Genomic DNA, 22735 nt, shown 5'->3' on the forward strand with positions numbered 1-22735 from the left:
GATATTGTCTAAGAAAGGTGCTAATTAAGAATGGAAGACAGGACACTCAAGGTACAGCTCTAGTGGGGGTGGGGTGGAAAGATTAACAAAGTTTTAGTTTTAGATTTAAAAATAATGGAAATAGGTGGGAAAAGAAGAATCTATATAAATTATTGGAAAAAAAAAGGGAGGGGGGAGAAACGGGGTGGGGATGGGGGGAGGGGGAGTTTAAGATCTAAAGTTGTTGAATTCAATATTCAGCCCGGAAGGCTGTAAAGTGCCTAGTTAGAAGATGAGGTGCTGTTCCTCCAGTTTGCGTTGGGCTTCACTGGAACAATGCAGCAAGCCAAGGACAGACATGTGGGCATGAGAGCAGGGTGGAGTGTTAAAATGGCAAGCGACAGGGAGGTTTGGGTCATTCTTGCGGACAGACCGCAGGTGTTCTGCAAAGCGGTCGCCCAGTTTGCGTTTGGTCTCTCCAATGTAGAGGAGACCGCATTGGGAGCAACGAATGCAGTAGACTAAGACAATATCACCACCTTCAACACCTCTTTGATCCTTTTGTCTGTAACATCTTTTGATTATCTGCTCCTATCACTGCTTGCTTATCTCCACAATCACCCCACCCTCAACTTCTCTCTCTCCCCCCGCCCCCCCCACCTTAAACCAGCTTATATTTCATCTTTCTCCTAACTATGCTTCAGTTCTGCCGAAGGGTCATGAAGACTCGAAACGTTGACTGATTTCTTCTCCACCGATGCTGCCAGACCTGCTGAGTTTTTCCAGGTAATTCTGTTTTTGTAGAGGGAGCTTTACTCTGTATCTAACCCAGTGCTGTACCTGTCCTGGTGTTTGATGTGGACAGTGTAGAGGGAGCCTACTCTGTATCTAACCCCGTGCTGTACCTACCTGGGAGTGTTTGATGGGGACAGTGTAGAGGGAGCTTTACTCTGTATCTAACCCCCGTGTTGTACCTGTCCTGGGAGTGTTTGATGGAGACAGTGTAGATGAAGCTTTAATCTGTATCTAACCCCGTGTTGTACCTGTCCTGGGAGTGTTTGATGGGGACAGTGGAGAGGGAGCTTTACTCTGTATCTAACTCCATGATGTACCTGTCCTGGGAGTGTTTGATGGAGACAGTGTAGAGGGAGCTTTACTCTGTATCTAACCCCGTGCTGTCCCGGTCCTGGGAGTGTTTGATACGGACAGTGTAGATGGAGCTTTACTCTGTATTTCACCTTATGCTGCACCTGTCGTGGGAGTGTTTGATGGAGACAATGTAGAGGGAGCTTTTCTCTCTATCTAACCTCCTGCTGTGCCTGTCCTGGGAGTGTTTGATGGAGACAGTGTAGAGGGAGCTTTACTCTGTATCTAACCCCGTGCTGTACCTGTCCTGGGAGTGTTTGATGGGGACAGTGTAGAGGGAGCTTTACTCTGTATCTAACCCCGTGCTGTACCTGTCCTGGGAGTGTTTGATGGGGACAGTGTAGAGGGAGTTTACTCTGTATCTAACCCCGTGCTGTACCTGTCCTGGGAGTGTTTGATGGGGACAGTGTAGAGGGAGTTTACTCTGTATCTAACCCCGTGCTGTACCTGTCCTGGGAGTGTTTGATGGGGACAGTGTAGAGGGAGCTTTACTCTGTATCTAACCCCGTGCTGTACCTGTCCTGGGAGTGTTTGATGGGGACAGTGTAGAGGGAGCTTTACTCTGTATCTAACCCCGTGCTGTACCTGTCCTGGGAGTGTTTGATGGGGACGGTGTAGAGGGAGCTTTACTCTGTATCTAACCCCGTGCTGTACCTGTCCTGGGAGTGTTTGATGGGGACAGTGTAGAGGAAGCTTTACTCTGTATCTAACCCCGTGCTGTACCTGTCCTGGGAGTGTTTGATGGGGACAGTGTAGAGGAAGCTTTACTCTGTATCTAACCCCGTGCTGTACCTGTCCTGGGAGTGTTTGATGGGGACAGTGTAGAGGAAGCTTTACTCTGTATCTAACCCCGTGCTGTACCTGTCCTGGGAGTGTTTGATGGGGACAGTGTAGAGGGAGCTTTACTCTGTATCTAACCCCGTGCTGTACCTGTCCTGGGAGTGTTTGATGGGGACAGTGTAGAGGAAGCTTTACTCTGTATCTAACCCCGTGCTGTACCTGTCCTGGGAGTGTTTGATGGGGACAGTGTAGAGGAAGCTTTACTCTGTATCTAACCCCGTGCTGTACCTGTCCTGGGAGTGTTTGATGGGGACAGTGTAGAGGGAGCTTTACTCTGTATCTAACCCCGTGCTGTACCTGTCCCTGGGAGTGTTTGATGGGGACAGTGTAGAGGGAGCTTTACTCTGTATCTAACCCCGTGCTGTACCTGTCCTGGGAGTGTTTGATGGAGACAGTGTCGAGGTAGTTTCCCCCATTATCTAACCCCCGACACTGGGCACTGTATATCTTACTTGTTTCCAATGTGTGGTGTTATATGTGAAAAATGACTGTGGGACTGAGTTACCCGTTGGGCCTCATCAATATCAACACCTTTAAACTGACGGCAGGGCTACATCCTAAAGTGAGGGGAACTGAGAGACTTGTCGGTTGAAATGATTTGTCTCGGTTTATAAGACGCATTGTTTAAAAAAAAACCTCTTTGCAGGGCTCTTTCCAAATGAGTAAGAGAGCTGAACACAGGATGTTGCTTCATCTGGTCTTGCGGTCGCTGTGATAGAGACATTGCTGAACCATCAATGATAAAGTAACAGCCAGAAGGAGCGACCTTCAGCTTCCCCGGATCGCCATGGACTCCTGGCTGGCTGGACTGACTTTGTTGCTGGCTGTTCTGGAGAAGGCATGCCCGCTGGACCCCACCCAGGATGCGACCCCACGGATATCCTTCCTCCACAGTGAGTATGGGTTCGCCCCGGCTCCCCTCCCCCGGGGTTGCTGGCAACGGTACCCGCCTGCACCCACATGCTGCATTTTCAGCCCCCTTCCGCACCCCCCTGGCACCTGTTGCTCTCGGGCCGCGCCAGGAGAAGTGCCATGTTTGTCCTTTGCCAAGCGAACCCGCCCCTCACCGCGCTGCCATCCCTGTTCAGCGGTCCCCGTGTGAGAATGTGGATGGTTTTCCAGCTCCGGGTCATTGCCCAGTGGCACACTGGCGGGACCCTAGCTGCGTGACCATTGGGTGAGAACAGGATCAGCCTGGACTCTGATGCCCGCTGTGGTTGGACAGTCTGCCTAGACATGCTGCCAAGGCTCACACAAGAGAAATGGGCACCTGGGCAAGCCTTCGGCTGTAGATTTGCACCACACCCACAGCAGACCCCCACCCCCCCCTCTGCCCCGCTAAGTGTCAGCAGTTTCAGGAGAGGAGGGCTGAGACGGGTTAAAAACTTAGAACTAGGACAAGAAACCCGGTTCTGCGGTTTCAGTACTAAACCCATTCAACCAAGCTGGTAAATCAACCAGCTCAGGGGATTAAGGGCACCTCAGACCCCACCATCAAACAGTGTAGAGGGAGCTTTACTCTGTATGTAACCCTGTGCTGTACCTGTCCTGGGAGTGTTTGATGGGGACAGTGTAGAGGGAGCTTTACCCTGTATCTAACCCCATGCTGTACCTGTCCTGGGAGTGTTTGATGGGGACAGTGTAGAGGGAGCTTTACTCTGTATCTAACCCCGTGCTGTACCTGTCCTGGGAGTGTTTGATGGGGATGGTGTAGAGGGGGCTTTACTCTGTATCTAACCGCGTGCTGTACTTGTCCTGGGAGTGTTTGATGGGGACAGTGTAGAGGGAGCTTTACTCTGTATCTAACCCCGTGCTGTACCTGTCCTGGGAGTGTTTGATGGGGTCAGTGTAGGGGGAGCTTTACTCTGTATCTAACCCCGTGCTGTACCTGTGCTGGGGGTGTTTGATGGGGACGGTGTAGAGGGTGCTTTACTCTGTATCTAACCCCGTGCTGTACCTGTCCTGGGAGTATTTGATGGGGACAGTGTAGAGGGAGCTTTACTCTGTATCTAACCCCGTGCTTTATCCGTCCTGGGAGTGTTTGATGGGGACAGTGTAGAGGGAGTTTACTCTGTATGTAACCCCGTGCTGTACCTGTCCTGGGAGTGTTTGATGGGGACAGTGTAGAGGGAGCTTTACTCTGTATCTAACCCCGTGCTGTACCTGTCCTGGGAGTGTTTGATGGGGTCAGTGTAGGGGGAGCTTTACTCTGTATCTAACCCCGTGCTGTACCTGTCCTGGGAGTGTTTGATGGGGACAGTGTAGAGGGAGCTTTACTCTGTGTATGTAACCCCGTGCTTTATCCGTCCTGGGAGTGTTTGATGGGGACAGTGTAGACGGAGCTTTACTCTGTGTCTAACCCCGTGCTGTACCTGTCCTGGGAGTGTTTGATGGGGACAGTGTAGAGGGAGCTTTACTCTGTATCTAACCCCATGCTGTACCTGTCTTGGGAGTGTTTGATGGGACAGTGTAGAGGGAGTTTACTCTGTATCTAACCCCGTGCTGTGTCCGTCCTGGGAGTGTTTGATGGGGACAGTGTAGAGGGAGCTTTACTCAGTATCTAACCCCGTGCTGTATCCGTCCTGGGAGTGTTTGATGGGGACAGTGTAGAGGGAGCTTTACTCTGTATCTAACCCCTTGCTGTACCTGTCCTGGGAGTGTTTGATGGGACAGTGTAGAGGGAGCTTTACTCTGTATCTAACCCCGTGCTGTACCTGTCCTGGGAGTGTTTGATGGGCACCCTGTGTAGAAGGAGCTTTACTCTATATCTAACCCCATTCTGTACCTGTCCTGGGAGTGTTTGATGGGGACAGTGTAGAGGGAGCTTTACTCTGTATCTAACCCCGTGCTGTACCTGTCCTGGGAGTGTTTGATGGGGACAGTGTAGAGGGAGTTTACTCTGTATCTAACCCCGTGCTGTACCTGTCCTGGGAGTGTTTGATGGGGACAGTGAGTTTAGAAATCGATAAAATCCCGTTCCTCAGAATTGGGACACCTCGCAATAATAGCACAGTTCAAAAAATATTTCTCCGAACGGTTTTCATGGCTTTCAGAAATTGGATATTGAGTTTGCGTTGCCGACACGTAGCTATTGTCAAGTGATTGATTGTGCCTGTGACGGAAGTCTGTGGTGACACTGTTGCAAGAGAAGGTTGGAAAAAAAACCAAAGGTTTGAAGTTGTTTTTGAACAATATCTCCTCGACCGTCTGCAACCCCCGCCCCAGCACAGGATTCCAACCTGTAGCAACGCAGGAGTAAGTGTGAGCCACTCCCCCTATGCTAGTCTACAGCCAACTGCCCTGTGTTCGGTGAGGGATGCTTCTTCCCAGTTACCCATCCGGGTTTGAACGCGCTGGAGCGCTTTCTGACCAGGGCAGTCTGGAACCTTTCACTAATTCTCGAGAGCAGAAGTCTGTTCTTAACTGTGGATCAAAGCTCCGTCGGTTATTCGTGTTCCCTGCACCGCATGGGTGTCATTAATGATCCCATTTTAAGCTTTGGGTCAGGACTCCCTGTGCCCCCCACCTCCGAATCTCCTTCCCCACCCCAAATCCCACTCCCTTTCCTGTTTCGTGTGGCAACCCACTCTCATCCACATCACCTCCCTCTCTATGTCATGGCTTGCCTGCGCAGCATGGCAACGGGAGAGAAGGAGGCCATTTTGAAAGACGCCAAGGTCAAAGGTTGATTCCCATTCCCGCCAAAGCCACTTTGGAATGATGCCCGCTCCCCCACCCTCCCCCCCACCCCCCCGCCCCGTGAGGCCTATTTCCTTACGCTTCTCCGCCAGCCGCTGTTCCCCCCCGACCAGACCCCGACTCTGTGTTTTCTCTCTCCACTTCAGGTGACCCCAGCCGGACATTCACAAGATTTTCAAAGGAAGGCTATTGGAATTACAGCACCCTGCTGCTCAGCGAGGACGAGGGGAGGCTTTACGTGGGTGCCCATGATATCCTCTTCTCTGTCGACACGGCGACTGCTGGGAACATGGAGTTGATCAAGGAGGCAAGTGCCACACCTCGTTCTAGTTCCTCGTGTCAGGCCGTGGCTCAGTGAGCAGCTAGCACTCTTGAGCCGCACAAGGAGATCATGGGGTTGAAGTGCTCCCAGACCAGAGCAACAGCACAATAACTAACAACCACTGCATAGAAACGTAGAAACTAGGAGCCGGAGGAGGCCATTCGGCCCTTCCAGTCTGCTCCGCCATTCAGTATGATCATGGCTAATTCTCTATCTCAACACCATGTTCCCGCTTTCTCCCCATACCCCTTGATGCCCCTGATATCCAAAAAAATGATCAATTTCTTTCTTGAATATACTCAGTGACCCGGCCTCAACAGCCCTCTGTGGTAGAGAATTCCACAGTTTGACCACCCCCAGAGTGACGAAACCTTTGCTCATCTCAGTCTTAAATGGCCTACCTCGTATCCTGAGACTGTGACCCCTGGTTCTAGACTCCCCAACCAGGGGAAACATCCTCCCTGCATCTAGTCCGTCTAGCCCTGTTAGAATTTTATATGTTTCAATCAGATCCCCTCTCATTCTTCTAAACTCTAGTGAATACAGGCCCAGTCGAACCAATCTCTCCTCATACGACACTCCTGCCATCCCCGGTATCAGCCTAGTGAACCTCCTCTGCACTCCCTCTATGAAAAGTATATCCTTTCTTAGGCAGGGAGACCAAAACTACACACAATACTCCAGGTGTGGTCTCACCGAGACCTTGTATAACTGCAGTAAGACATCCATACTCCTGAATTCAACTCCTCTTGCAATGAAGGCCAACATACCATTTGCCTTCCTAACTGCCTGCTGCACCTGCCTGTTTACTTTCATTGACTGGTGTACAAGGGCGCACAGATCCCTTTGTACATCCACATTTCCCAGTATATCACCATCTAAATAATACTCTGGAAAAACTCAGCAGGTCTGGCAGCATCTGCGGAGAGGGACACAGTTAACCTTTTGAGTCTGTATGACTCTTCAACAGAACTAAGTAAAAATAGAAAAGAGTTGAAATATAAGCTGGTTTAAGGGGCAGGGGGTAGAGCTGGATAGAGGGCCAGTAATAGGTGGAGATTGCCAAAAGATGTCATAGACAAAAGAACAAATAGGTGTTGAAGGTGGTGATATTATCTAAGGAATGTGCTAATTAAGGGTAGAAAGCAGGACGAGCAAGGTACAGATAGCCCTAGTGGGGGTGGGGTGAAGGGAAGGGATCGAAATAGGTTAAAAGGTAGAGATAAAACAATGGATGGAAATACATTTAAAAATAATGGAAATAGGTGGGAAAAGAAAAATCTATATAAATTATTGGAAAAAAAGGGGGGATCGGAAAGGGGGTGGGGATGGAGGAGAGAGTTCATGATCTAAAATTGTTGAACTCAATATTCAGTCCGGAAGGCTGTAAAGGCTGGAGGTTTTTGCTTCCAATCTCCACCCCTCCATCATTTTCACATGGCCCATCTCTGACACTTCCCTTCCCTTCCTTGACCTCTCTGTCTTAATTTCTGGTGATAGACTGTCCACCAATATTCAATACAAGCCTACCGACTCCCACAGCTACCTCGACTACAGCTCCTCACACCCCGCTTCCTGTAAGGACTCCATCCCATTCTCTCAGTTCCTTCGCCTCCGTCGCATCTGTCCTGATGATGCCACTTTCCAAAACAGTTCCTCTGACATGTCCTCCTTCTTCCTTAACCGAGGTTTTCCACCCACGGTCGTTGACAGGGCCCTCAACCGTGTCCGGCCCATCTCCCGCGCATCCGCCCTCACGCCTTCTCCTCCCTCCTCCCAGAAACATGATAGGTTCCCCCTTGTCCTCACCTATCACCCCACCAGCCTCCGGATTCAAAGGATCATCCTCCGCCATTTCCGCCAACTCCAGCATGATGCCACCACCAAACACATCTTCCCTTCACCCCACCCTGGCGGCATTCCGCAGGGATCGTTCCCTCTGGGACACCCTGGTCCACTCCTCCATCACCCCCTACACCTCAACCCCCTCCCACGGCACCTTCCCATGCAACCGCAGAAGGTGCAACATCTGCCCCTTTACTTCCCCTCTCCTCACTGTCCAAGGGCCCAAACACTCCTTTCAAGTGAAGCAGCATTTCACTTGCACTTCCCTCAATTTAGTCTACTGCATTCGCTGCTCCCAATGCGGTTTCCTCTACATTGGAGAGACCAAACGCAGACTGGGTGACCGCTTTGCGGAACACCTTCGGTCTGTCCGCAAGCATGACCCAGACCTCCCTGTCGCTTGCCATTTCAACACTCCACCCTGCTCTCATGCCCAAATGTCCGTCCTTGGCTTGCTGCATTGTTCCAGTGAAGCTCAACGCAAACTGGAGGAACAGCACCTCATCTTCCGACTAGGCACTTTACAGCCTTCCAGACTGAATATTGAGTTCAACAATTTTAGATCTTGAACTCTCTCCTCCATCCCCACCCCCTTTCCGATCCCCCCCCCTTTTTTTTCTTTTTTTTCCCAATAATTTATATAGATTTTTCTTTTCCCACCTATTTCCATTATTTTTAAATGTATTTCCATCCATTGTTTTATCTGTACCTTTTAGCCTATTTCGATCCTTTCCCCCCACCCCACCCCAACTAGGGCTGTCTGTACCTTGCTCGTCCTGCTTTCTACCCTTAATTAGCACATTCCTTAGATAATATCACCACCTTCAACACCTCTTTGAGCTTTTGTCTATGACATCTTTTGGCTATCTCCACCTATCACTGACCCTCCATCCAGCTCTACCTGTCCCACCCCCCCTCCTTAAACCAGCTTATATTTCACCTCTTTTCTATTTTTACTTAGTTCTGTTGAAGAGTCATACGGACTTGAAACGTTAACTGTGTTCCTCCCCGCAGATGCTGCAAGACCTGCTGAGTTTATCCAGGTATTTTTATTTTTGTTTTGGATTTCCAGCATCCGCAGTTTTTTTGCTTTTATCTTAAATAACACTCTGCTTTTCTGTTCTTCCCACCGAAGTGGATAACTTCACATTTATCCACTTTTGCGTCGTCAGCAAACTTGGAAATATTGCACATGTTTTCCTCATCCAAGTCATTTATATATGTAGTGAATCGCTGGGGCCCAAGCACTGATCCCTGCGGTACACCACTAGTCACCACCTGCCAGCCGGAAAAAGACCCATTTATTCCCACACTCTGTTTCCGGTCAGTCAACCAATTCTCAATCCATGCTAGTATATTACCCCCAATCCCATGTGCTTTAATTTTGCCCACTAGCCTCTTGTGTGGGACCTTATCAAAAGCCTTCTTGAAATCCAAATACACCACATCTACTGGTTCTCCCTTATCTATTCCACTAGTTACACCCTCAAAAACCTCCAGTAGATTTGGTAAGCCATGATTTCCCTTTCATAAACCCATGCAACCTTTGTCTAATCTCTCTAAAGCTTTCCAAGTGTTCTGTTACCACATCTTTTATAATAGACTCTAGCATTTTTCCCACTACTGATGTTAGGCTAACTGGCCTGTAATTCTCTCTGTGTTTTCTCTCCCATCTTTTTTAAATACTGGGATTACATTTGCCACCCTCCAAACTGTAGGAATTGCTCCAGAGTCTATAGAATTTTGGAAGATGACCACCAATGCATCCAATATTTCCAGAGCAACTTCCTTTAGTACTCTGGGATGTAGATTATCAAGTGATGGGGACTTTTCAGTCTTTAACCCCATTCATTTCTCTACCTCTAATACTGATTTTCTTCAAATCCTCCCTCTCACTAGACCCTTGGTTCCCTAACATTTCTGGGAAATTATTTGTGTCCTTTTTTGTGAAGGCAGAACCAAAATATGTATTCAATTCTTCTGCAATTTCTTTGTTCTCCATTATAATTTCCCCCATGTCTGACTGTAACATTTGTCCTTGCTAATCTTTTTCTCTTCACATATTTATAGAAGCTTTTACGGTCAGTTTTTATGTTCCCAGAAAGTTTACTCACATTTACTCCATTTTCCCCTTCTTGATCAATTATTTTGTCCACGTTTATTGAATTCTAAACTACTCCCAATCCTCAGGCAAGCTGCTTTTTCTGGCAATTTTATATGCCTCCTCTTTGGATCTAATACTATCCCTAATTTCTTTTGTAATCCATGGTTGAGCCACCTTCCCTGTTTTATTTTTGCGCCAGACAGGAATGAATAATTGTTATAATTCATGCATAGGTTCCTTAAATATTAGCCATTGCCTATCCACCCTCAACCCTTTGAGTAATGTTCCCCAATCCATCACTGCCAATTCGTGCCTCGTACCCTCGTAGTTCCCTTTATTTAGATTCAGGATCCTAGTTTCAGATTCAACTTCTTCACTCTCCATCTTAATGAACAATTCTATCATTTTATGGTTGCTCTTCCCCAAGGGACCCTGCACAACAAGATTTTTAGTTAATCCTTTCTCATTGCACAATACCCAGTCTAGGATAACCTGCTCTCGAGTTGGTTCCTCAAAGTATTGGTCTAAAAAACCATCACGTACACACTCCAGGAAATCCTCCCCCACAGTATTATTACTAGTTTGGTTTGTCCAATCTATATGTAGATTAAAGTCACCCATGATTACAGCTGTACCCTTATTGCATGCATCTTTAATTTCCTGTTTAATACCTTCCCTTACATCTCTGTTAGTGTTTGAAGGCCTACAGACAACGCCCACCAATGTTTTTTGCCCCTTGGTGTTTCTTATCTCCACCCAAACATGATTCCCACATCATGATTTTTCGAGCCAATATCCTTCCTCACTATTGCATTGATTCCCTCCTTTACTAACGGCGCTACCCCACCTCCTTTCCCTATCTGTCTGTCCTTCCTAACTACTGAATACCCCTGGATGTTCAGTTCCCATCCTTAGTCACCCTGCAGCCACGCCTCCGTAATTGCAACAATATCATAACCGTTTATATCTATTTGCGCTGTTAATTCATCTACCTTATTGCGAATGCTCCATGCATTGTCTTTAGACTTGTCTTTTTAACCACGTTAGTCATCTTAGCTTTATTTTGCACCATGACCCCATTTGTTTCCCGCCCTTGTTTTTTCTGCCTTCCGCTTTTGCTTCTTACTTTTCAGTCTTTCGTTTCTATCCTTGTTTCCCTCCTCCTCTGTCTCCCTGCTCAGGTTCCCATCCACCCCCTCCACCCACTTGAGCAACTTTAACCCTAACCTGCTAGGGTTGCCAACTCTAGCTGGCCGTACTCCTGAGATTTTCAGCACTTGCATCCCAGCACTTGGTTTGGCTGACCAGCCTTTCTCCCCATCTCCAATATTTTCAGAATGAACAAACGAAAGTGGTCAATGAAAAAAAAGAGTATACTTTTTTTTTTAGGCACCAATTTTTCTCCTGGGTCACTGGCACCAGTGTCCAGAAAATTAATCTTTAATTCCCGGGAACCCCAGGGCAACCCTATAATACCGCCTGTGGGGAAACAGGCACATTACCATTGCTTTTAGCAGAGGGTAAATTCAGCCGGGGAACATAAAACCAGCGTTGCACCCGATCCTGTCAGAGTCCCAATTTGGGGTGGGGGTTCTTTTTTTGTGTGTTAGGACTGCCCCCTAATATAGCGATTGCTTTTTAAATGAATATAAACCAAGGGTTCCAAAGCTGAGACGAAATTTAGGAAACGTAACCATCCTGGAGAAGAGGTGATTTGGACAGGCGATGGGCCCCGATTCCCGGGAGTTAGGGTGACCAGATTTTCAAAAGTCAAAACCGGGACACGTTGGCCGGAATTTTCCGTCGCTGTTGGCGTCGGGCGTCATGGCGGGCGTGAACGGACAATGGGGCAGGAAGGCCAAAAATCGCTTTCATGACCAGTTTGCGATTGTCCCGTGCCGCTTGTCAATGGCAGGCCGCGTTTCCCGCCGCTGGATGGTCGGAACCTCATTGTAATACATCTGCATGTTATTATAAGGCCAGCTCACCAGAATCACCCCCTCCCCCCCGCCGGACTCACCCCCTCCCCCGCCGGACTCACCCCCTCCCCCACCGGACTCACCCCCTCCCCCGCTGGATCGTCCGCCCACATCAGCGGGCAAACACGCCGACGTGTTTCACGACTATACATAAGCGACGTGCGCCTGGCGAGCTGCACTTCTCTCGGGACTTCGAGGTTTGTTTGCCCACCTTGCTTCGGGCAGTGCTCACGGGCATCAGCGCCAGGCCTCGTGGGCAGCACCGCAGCACTTTTAGGGAGGGGCTCACGGGCAGGTCTCTACCTGCCAGACCAGCCGTAAGGCTGGCGGGGGGGGGGGGGGGCGCTTTTCAATAGCTGCAGGGGTCGGGCTCGCTTGGAGAAGGGGCCTCAGGCAAGAGAAGAGGCTGCAGGGCGAGGGCTGTACTGGGGAAGGAGGGTATCCCAGGGTGTGTGTGTGTGTGTGTGTGTGTGGGGGGGGGGCACGTGTGGATCTGTGTAAGTGGCCTCAAGAGGGTGAGGGCTGAGGAGGCAGCCTCCAGAGGAGATGAGGCCAGATGGAGATGTGAGGGTGTGTGTGAGAGAGTGAGTGGTGATGCCCCTCGAGTTGGCAGTGAGGGAGATGCCAGTGAGTGTGGGATGGGCTGGTGAGAGTCTGAGTTCAGAGCGATGAGATGGTTGCCTTACCCTGGGGGGCACGTTCACCCTCTTTCCCCACTGGATGGCCGACCTCTTCTGTGCAGCGTTGGCACTGACCACCTCTGCCACCGCCTCCCAAGCCGGAGCGGTGAAATTGCTGGACCTCCTGAGGCCAGAGCGAGGTTGGAGGACATCATGGCGGGGCTCCAAAAGGCATTCCAGTGACAGGTCACTGAACTTTTCTTGGCATTTAGGGCCATGTCTTCACTGGAGCAGTCCTGGGCTGCAAACATTGAGAACTGCGTGTGGAGTTGCAGTTTAGATATGGCACCCGGAGTAAGGAAATGGTGAGGTAACAGCATGGTGGGTGATTCAGAGGCCGCCCATCAGTGAGACGGCGCGTTTCCTGTGGCTGCATAATTAGTGAGGTGGGAAGCGGACAATCCAGCATGAAAAACTACCATTGCAGCCGGCAGGAAAAATGCCCTTTCTCTCGCCTGCTACCGCGCTTAGTGAAAATCTGGAACAATTCCGCCCATTGGGTGGGAATTTCTGGCCCCGACTACGGCAGGTGTTGTCATGGGCGAGGCGGAAAAATTTGGAGAGCCATTGAAAGTCAACAGCTCCCCAAACCTTCCCGTCCCGCCCACAATGATGCCCACCCATGTTGAGACCGGAAAATGCCCCCCATTGAAAAGTCTTGGGGAGGTGGTGCTCCATGATGATTGACATGTTAGGCGATCAATGGCTGGAATCTGGGGGAGGGGCAGTTGCAGGTCATGTGATGATATCTCCCGGAATATGTCCAGCCAGACTTGGGCAACCCCACTCCGCAGATTATTTTAAAAGGGGTCATCAGCAATGGAGCCGCCTACACCAAAAAGGTAGTGACCATTCTCTTGGAGATGGGAAGGGGGTGGTGGGGTGGGGTGGTGGTGAGGAATATAGGTCCACTGCATGCAATGCAATGCAATCTGATGGGTGTTTACAGGGAAAAGGACGAAATTTCACTCAGATTTCTCCCCCTCACCTCCCCCCGACTTCCAGGGCCTGTTTGCAAACAAGTTTCTTGGTGTCCGGCTAAGTGCTCTGTTCTGGAAAGGAATGTCTTCAGATGAAAGCATAGAGACCGTAATGAATGACGTTAATTGTCCCATGTTGTTGCTGTCCCTGACTTCCATGAATCTGTTATTAAAGGGGACAACAACCACTCTTGTGCAGTCACCTCCATGAGCTCTTGGTAGCCCGTTGATCCCCAACAGAACCACCCAGAGCTCGGCACCACTTTTGCGGTGAGATTGTGACGAAAGTATTTGGCTGCTGCCCTACGGGTGCAGCAGGACCCCCGGGTAAAAGCCGATGAGGGGTTGCAGAGGAAAGAAACCCGTCAAAAGCCGGGCACCACCTTTCCCAACCGTTTCACGCGGTTTTTTTTTATTTTGCTTTTTCTTTTTCAGCTACACTGGCAGGCAATGGAGGACAAAGTGCGGGAGTGCTCTTTTAAGGGGAAGAGCAAGGAGGTGAGGCACGCACGCTTAGCACTTCAGTTACGAAGATAGATTGGAGAAGTTCCGACTGTTTTCCTTAGAGAAAAGAAGGCCGCGAGGAGATTTGAGAGAGGTGTTCAAAATCGTGAGGGGCCTGGACAGAGTAGAGAGGGAGAAACTGTTCCCAATGGTGGAAGGATCAAGGACAAGAGGCCGCAGATTTAAAGTAATTGGTAAAAGAAGCAACAGTGATACGGGGAAAAGCTTTTCTCGCACCGCGAGTGGTTGAGGTCTGGAATGCGCTGCCTGGGGGTGTGGTGGAGGCAGATTCAATGGAGGCTTTCAAAAGGGAACTAGACTGTTATCTGAAAAGGAAGAATGTGCAGGGTTACGGGGAGAGGACAGGAGAATGGCACGAAGGGAATAGCTCATTTGGAGCAATCTGGTGCAGGCACGATGGGCCGAATGGCCACCCCCTGTGCTGTAACAATGCTGTGATTCTGCGATGACCCCTTTACCCCCAACCCCTGGACGTCTCTGCAACACAAGAGATCGAACACAGTGTCAATCCCCCAGCAGTGCTGTCATCTCCCAGTCCAAAACCCTCGGGCTCTTGCTGGGTTTCCAATCGGATTTCACTCGATCTTTTCGCCCCCCACCTAGGGTGTTGGGCAGAGCCCTCCTGCTCCTCATGGTTCCACAGAAAGAAGCCAAGACTCTCCTTCTGGGTTGTTCTGGGGCTGGTCCACCATATGGAACTGCACGGGGTGGCGGGGGAAGGGTGTGGGGGGGTGGGGGTGGGTGGTGGTGAAGAGGAGCAGCGTTGGACCTCAATATGTGATTGAAGGGGTCTGCGCCTTGGCTCAAGAGTCATTGGTAGGGCTGGGGGGAGATGGCGCAAGGATGGCAGGAATGGGGTGGCATCTTTGGTTGTGTCAATCTCCTGCAGATGCTTGCCTGCAGCATCCTTAAAAATGCACCTTTAATTCCTGAGATTCCAAGACAATCCGGGAGTGTCCGGCAGCCCTGATGTGGGAAAAACGGGTTCGTGCTAACCCACGACACCGCAGCCTGTGAGCTGTGGTCTCCCAGCTCTCATTAAACCACCTCCGGCATTGCCTCTTCCCCAGGCCTTCAGGGTGGTGAAAGATCCAGGATCTGATCCCTCATCCCTCATCGGGGCCAGGACATGGTTCAGAATACTGCTGGACTGGAGAGGGCAGCAAATTGGCCTGGCCCTCCCTTCTCCTGATCATTGTCCAGGGTCCTCGATTCAGATTGTGTGGCCGCTGCTGAGAAACAGGAGCAGGTAGTTGAGGTACCGGATAGTACCCCAGGGGCAGGAGCAGCGTAAAGCGGGATTACAGAGCATTTCTATGTTTGCTGACCTTCCTGCCACTCTGTGGATGTACAGACTGACTGAGCGTTCCCGGGTCCAGTAACACATACTTCCTGTTTCTTTTCCCCACAGCAAGATTGTCTTAACTTCATCCGTGTCCTGCTGCCAGTGAATGAGAGCCACATTTACACCTGTGGGACCTACGCATTCAGCCCGACCTGTGCCTACATTGTAAGAGCCACATTCGTTCAGAACAGAAACAGGACTGAGCACAGTGTTCAGTCAGGAAGGTTCTACTAACGCCACTCACGTAACCGAACAGAATTTCACTATGACCATATCCTGTTTTACTTTGTCTCTATATGGCTCTCTCCCTCGATCTGTCCACATTTGTGTTGGTCTGCCTCCCTCTATCTGGCTTTCCCTCTTCCCTCTGTGTGTCTCTCTCTTTATCTCTCCCTCTCCCCCTCTCTCTTTCTCTCTGTTTCATTGCATCTGTGAATCACCCTCTTTATCTCTCCGCTAACTCTCTCTCTCACTGTGCTTCACTGTGTGTGTGTGTGTGTGTGTGTCGGTGTGTTGGTGTGTGTTGGTGTGTGTCGGTGTGTGTCGGTGTGTGTTGCATTGTATCTCTCCCCTTCTTTCTCTGTAGGGATGGGGAGAAGGTGGATCCCAGAAAACATGCACACACTCACACACACACACACACATTCTCTCTCACACTCTCACATACGCTCTCACTCACTCACACACTACCTCTCACACACACTCCCTCTCACACACACTCCCTCTCTCACACACACCCTCTCACACACACACACTCTCTCTCACACACACCCTCTCACACACACACCCTCTCACACACACACACTCTCTCTCACACACACCCTCTCACACACACACCCTCTCACACACACACACTCTCTCTCACACACACCCTCTCACACACACACCCTCTCACACACACACACTCACACACACACTTTCTCACTCAGACTCCCACTCACTCACTGAGTAAGGACTGAGAAAGTTTTGTTGAGTGTTTGTCAGTGCCTGACAGTGACAGTGCCCCTTGACTTGTGCCCATTGTTCAGCGGGGATGATTGGAGACGGTCTACATAAATTGAGCCAAAGTCTGACACATGGCTCCATGTCTTACAGGATGTCAGAACCTTCTCACTGCTGAATGATTCGAATGGTGTCCCGCTAATGGAAGAAGGCAAAGGCCGTTGTCCCTTTGACCCCAGGCGGAAATACACAGCCACCATGGTTGGTAAGTACCACACGGCTGCGAATGACCCGTTCCAGACAAGGTGAGCTCTGTGCAATGTAACACCAGGACAGATTTTGCATCTGGGGTTTGAATCTTATGGGGCCTGGTCGGTATCATAGGTTGGAGCCTTTCCTCACTGGGACCTGGGTTGTATGTTCAGCCCACACCGATGTGATACAAGCCTCTCTCTGCTGCCTGCTCACTATGCTATTTCAGCCTCAAAGCAGTTCCTCAAATTCACAAACACATTGTGACTGATTTGGGGAATAAGAGTGTCGCACTGTTGGGGAAGTAAGGTGTACACTTCTCAGTTTGTCACTGAGGACATACCAATAGGGATGGCTGCAAGGTGACATAGATTGGGACCTGAATATTGAATGGTACATGACATTTAGGAAGGACGGGAAGCTAGGAAAAGGTGGAGGGGTATCTCTGCTAATGAACGATGGGGGTATTAGCACAATAGAAAGGGATGACCCAAGTTCAGGAAACAAGTTCAGGAAATGACTTGGGTTGAGATGAGAAATGATAAAGGCAAGAAATCACTTGTGGGAATTGTGTACAGGACCCCTAACAGTAAGCGCGTGGTACGACGGAGTATAAAGGAAGAAATAATGAGAGCTTGTCAGAAAGGTACGGCGATAATCATGGGGGATTTTAATCTGCATATAGACTGGAAAAAACAGATGGGCAAAGATAGCCTAGATGAGGAGTTCATAGAATGTTTTCAGGATAGTTTCTTAGAACAGCACATTCTGGAGCCAACCAAAAAACATGCTATACTAGACCTGGTATTGTGCAACGAGATAGGATTAATTAATGACCTCATAGTGAAGGTGCCCCTAGGTAGCAGTGATCATAATATGATTGAATTTTACATTCAGTTTGAGGGAGAGAAGAGTGGGTCTAAGACTAGCATTTTGAACTTAACTGAGGGCAATTATGAGGGTGTGAAATTAGAGTTAGCTAAAGTGAACTGGCAAATTAGGTTAAGGGATAAGTCAATAGAGATGCAGTGGCAGACATTTAAAGGGATATTTCAGAATACACAGACTAGGTATAGAAAGAAAACTTCCAAGGGAAGGACCCACCATCTGCGGCTAACTAAAAAAGTTAAAGATAGTATCAAACTTAAAGAAAAAGATTATAATTGTGCAAAGATGGATGACAGGCCAAAAGATTTGATAGAATATAAAAACAGCAAAAAATGGCTAAAAGATTAATAAGGAGGGAAAACACAGAAATATAGAAAATAGGAACAGGAGTAGACCATAAGACGATAAGACGTAGGAGCAGAAATTAGGCCAATTGGCCCATCGAGTCTGCTCCGCCATTCAATCATGGCTGATAAGTTTCTCAACCCCATTCTCCGGCCTTCTCCCCGTAACCTTTGATCCCCCTTACCAATCAAGAACCTATCTATCTCGGTCTTAAATACACTCAATGACCTGGCCTCCACAGTCTTCTGTGGCAATGAATTCCATAGATTCACCACTCTCTGGCTAAAGAAGTTTCTCCTCATCTCTGTTCTAAAAGGTCTTCCCTTTACTCTGAGGCTGTGCCCTCGGGTCCTAGTCTCTCCTACTAATGGAAACATCTTCCCCACGTCCACTCTATCCAGGCCTTTCAGTATTCTGTAAGTTTCAATCAGATCCCCCCTCATCCTTCTAAACTCCATCAAGTATAGACCCAGAGTCCTCAAACGTTCCTCATATGTTAAGCCTTTCATTCCTGGGATCATTCTCGTGAATCTCCTCTGGACCCTTTCCAGGGCCAGAACTTCCTTCCTGAGATACGGGGCCCAAAATTGCTCACGATATTCTAAACGTGGTCTGACCAGAGCCTTATAAAGCCTCAGCAGCACATCCCTGCCTTTATATTCTAGTCCTCTCGAAATAAAGGCCAACGTTGCATTTGCCTTCCTAACTACCGACTCAACCTGCAAGTTAACCTTAAGAGAATCCTGGACTAGGACTCCCAAGTCCCTTTGCACTCCAGATTTCTGAATCCTCTCCCCATTTAGAAAATAGTTAGAAAAGAGTAGGTCATTCGCCCCTTCGAGCCTGCTCCGGCATTCAATATGATCATGGCTGATCCTCTATCTCAATGTCATACTCCCGCTGTCTCCTTGAAACTTTAGGGTCCATAAGCCTATCTATTTCCTTCTTAAATATATTCAGTGACAGCTGTTTGTGGTAGAGAATTCCACAGGTTCAGCAGCCTCTGAGTGAAGAAGCTTCTCCTCATTTCAGTCCTAAATGGCCTATACCGTTATAGAGTCGATTTTCCAGGCAACTTCTCCTAGTGGAGACATTGAACTTTATTTACAATTCAGCAGCAGCAGCTACATGTGTGCATCTAACTCAAGACTAAAGAAGAACTCCCTCCTAGTGGTTCCCTGCCCTACTAACTCATTGGTTTACACAGATCATGTGATCTTACAACACAGGCTTAGTTCTTAAAGCAACAGTCCTACGTTTCTCAAAACTATAATTACTACACCTACCCTGTATCCTGAGACTGCGACTCCTTGTTCTAGACCTCCTCCCCAGCCAGCGGAAACATCATCCCTGCATCCAGTCTGTCCAGTCCTGTCAGAATTTTATACGTTTCAATGGGATCCCCTCTCATTCTTCTAAACCCCAGTGAATACAGGCCTAGTCGAACCAATCTCTCCTCATACGACAATCCTGCCATCCCAGGAGTCAGTCTGGTGAACCTTCCCTGCACTCCCTCTATGGCAAGTATTTCCTTTCTTAGTAAGGAGACCAAAACTGCACACAATACTCCAGGTGTGGTCTCACCAAGGCCCTGTACAGCTGCAGTAACACATCCTTGCTCCTGTACTCAAGTCTTCTCGCAGTGAAGGCCAGCATAGCATTTGCCTTCTTAACTGCTGGCTGTACCTGCATGCTTGCTTTCAGTGATTGGTGTACAAGGACACCCAGGTCCATTTGTACATTAACATTTACCAACTTATCATTTAAATAATACTCTGCCATTCTGTTTTACCGAAGTGGATAACTTCACACTCATCCACGTCATACTGCATCTGTAATGTATTTGTCCACCCACTCAACTTGTCTAAATAGCCACGAAGCCTCTTAACATCCTCCTCACTGCTCACATTCCCACCTAGTTTTGTGTCGTCAGCAAACTTGGAAATATTACATTTGGTTCCCTCATCCAAATCATTGATACATATATTGTGAATAGCTGGGGCCCAAGTATTGATCCCTGCGGTACCCGACTAGTCACCACTTGCCATTCCAAAAAAAACCCATTTATTCCTACTCTCTGTTTCCTGTCTGCTAACCAATTCTCAATCCATGGCATTTTATTACCCCCAATCCCATGTGCTTTAATTTTTCACACTAACCTCTTATGTGGGACTTGATCAAAAGCTTTCTGAAAATCCAAATACACCACATCCACTGGTCCTCCCTTATCTAATCTGATAGTTACGTCCTCAAAAAACTCCAGTAGGTTTGTCAAACATGATTTCCATTTCATAAATCCATGTTGACTTTGTCTAATCCCATTGATATTTTCTAAGTGTCCTATTTTCACATCAATCGACTCTAGCATTTTCGCTACTACTGATGTTAGGCTAACCGGTCTGTAATTCCCTGTTTTCTCACCCCCTCCTTTTTTAACTAGTGGGGTTACATTTGCCACCCTCCAATCTGTTGGGACTATTCCAGAATCTATAGAATTTTGGAAGATGACAACCAAAGCATCCACTATTTCCATAGCCATCTCCTTTAGTAACCTGGGGTGTAGATTATCAGGCCCTGGGGATTTAACAGCTTTCAATCCCATTAATTTCTCCAGCACTGTTTTTTCAGTACAATAATTTCCTTCAATTTCTCCTTCTCACTAAACCCTCGATTCCCTAGCATTTCTGGGAAGTTATTTGTGTCTTCCTCCATGAAGAACAGAACTAAAGTGGTTGTTTAATTGCTCTGCCATTTCCTTGTTCTATATTATAAATTCCCCTGTTTCAGACTGTAAGGGACCTACATTTGTCTTCACTAATCTTATTCTATTTACATACTTATGGAAGCTTTTACAATCCACTTTTATGTCCCTTGCAAGTTTACTCTCACACTCATATTTTTCCCCCTCTTAATCAACCTCTTGGTCCTCCTTTGCTGAATTCTAATTCTTTGCTCTCAATCCTCGGGCTTGCTACTTTTTCTAGGAACTTTATATTAATCCTCTTTGGGTCTAATACCATCCTTAATTTCTTTGGTTAGCCATAGTTGGGCCACTTTTCCTGTTGTGTTTTTGTACCAGAAAGGAATGTATAACTGTTGCAATGATTACATTCGTTCCTTAAATAGTAGCCATTGCCTATCCATGCGTTTTAATGAAATTCGCCAATCTATCATAGCCAACTCACACTTCATATCTTTGTAGTTCCCTTTGTTTAGATTTAGGACCCTAGTTTTGGATTGGACTACTTCACTTTCCATCCTAATGAAGAACTCTATCATGTTATGATCACTGTTCCCCAATGGACCCCACACAAGGTTATTAATTCACCCCTTCCCATTGCACAATACCAAATCTAGGATAGCCTGTTCCTGAGTTGGTTCCTCAATGTACTGATCTAAAAAACCATCTCGCACACACTCCAGGGATTAATCCGCCCAGTATTATTGCTGATTTGGTTTGCCCGGTCTTCATGTAGATTAAAGTCACCCATGATTACTGTAGCACCCTTGTTACATGCATCTCTAATTTCGCGTTTAATGCCATCCCCTACCTTACCGCTATTACTTGGAGGCTGATAGACAACTCCCACTAATGTTTAGATAAAGGCAAAATACTGCGAATGCTGGAAATCTGAAATGGAAACAGAAAATGCTGGGAAAACTCAGCAGGTCTGACAGCATCTGTGGAGAGAGAAACAGAGTTAACTTTTTGAGTCCGTATGAGTCATATAAATGACTGGAACTCCCTCCCTAACAGTGCAGTGGGTGTACCTACACCACACGGACTACAGCAGCTCAAGGAAGCAGCTCATCACCACCTTCTCAAGGGCAATTAGGGATGGGCAATAAATGCTGGCCTAGACATGTCACACGAATGAATTAAAAAAAAACTTGGACGCAGGGAGCAAAGGTATGGAAGCTAAATTTGCTAATGGCACAAAGATAAATAGGAAAGTAAGTTGTGAAGAGGACATAAGGAGGCTACATAGCGAAATAGATAGTTAATTGCGTGGGCAAAGATCTGGCAAATGGAGTGTAATGTGGGAAAATGCAAATCTGTCCATTTTGAAAGGAAGAATAAAGAGAAGCATATTATCTAAATGGTGAGAGATTGCAGAGCTCTGTGAGCTGAGGGATCTGGGTGTCTTAGTGCATGAATCGCAAAAGGCTAGTATGCAGGTACAGCAAGTAATTAGGAAAGCTAATAGAATGTTATCACTTATTGGGAGGGGAATTGAATACAAAAGTAGGGAGGTTATGCTTCAGTTGTACAGGGCATTGGTGAGACCACATCTGGAGTCCTGTGTACAGTATTGGTCACCTTATTTAAGGAAGGATGTAAATGCGTTGGAAGCAGTTCACAGAAGGTTTACCTGTCTAACACCTGGAATGGGTGGGTTGTCGTATGAGGAAAGGTTGGACAGGCTGGGCTTGTATCGCTGGAGTTTAGAAGAGTGAGAGGCGACTTGATTGAAGCATAAGATCCTGAGGGGTCTTGACAGGGTGGATGTGGAGAGGATGTTTCCTCTTGTGGGAGAATCTAGAACTAGGGGTCACTGTTTAAAATAAAGGCTTGCCCATTAAAGACAGAGATGAGGAGAATTTTTTTCTCTCTGAGGGTCGTGAGTCTTTGGAACTCTCTTCCTGAAAAGGCGGTGGAAACAGAGTCTTTGAATATTTTTAAGTCAGAGGTAGATAGATTCTTGATTAACAAGGGGGTGAAAGGTTATCGGGGTTAGGTGGGTATGTGGGGTTGAGGTTACAATCAGATCAGCCACGATTTTACTGAATGGTGGAGCAGGCTCGAGGGGCCGAGTGGCCCACTCCTGGTTTGTGTGTTCGTATGTTTATGTTGCTCTGTATC

The 22735-nt window shown here is 48.0% G+C and overlaps 1 protein-coding gene across 1 annotated transcript in view; it reads left to right on the forward strand.

The window, feature by feature from the left end:
- Positions 1–2614: 2614 nt before the first annotated feature.
- LOC144672210 (semaphorin-4B-like) overlaps positions 2615–22735 on the forward strand; it is a 51965-nt gene continuing 31844 nt past the window's right edge. Inside the window, exons 1-5 of the mRNA XM_078534027.1 lie at positions 2615–2858; positions 5811–5971; positions 14010–14072; positions 15511–15609; positions 16540–16651. Coding sequence (XP_078390153.1) covers positions 2753–2858; positions 5811–5971; positions 14010–14072; positions 15511–15609; positions 16540–16651 — 541 coding nt within the window. The 5' untranslated portion in view covers positions 2615–2752. The remainder of the gene's footprint in view (positions 2859–5810; positions 5972–14009; positions 14073–15510; positions 15610–16539; positions 16652–22735) is intronic.

The sequence above is a fragment of the Cetorhinus maximus genome, chromosome 36 (assembly GCF_964194155.1).
Source record: "Cetorhinus maximus chromosome 36, sCetMax3.hap1.1, whole genome shotgun sequence".
Taxonomy (NCBI): domain Eukaryota; kingdom Metazoa; phylum Chordata; class Chondrichthyes; order Lamniformes; family Cetorhinidae; genus Cetorhinus; species Cetorhinus maximus.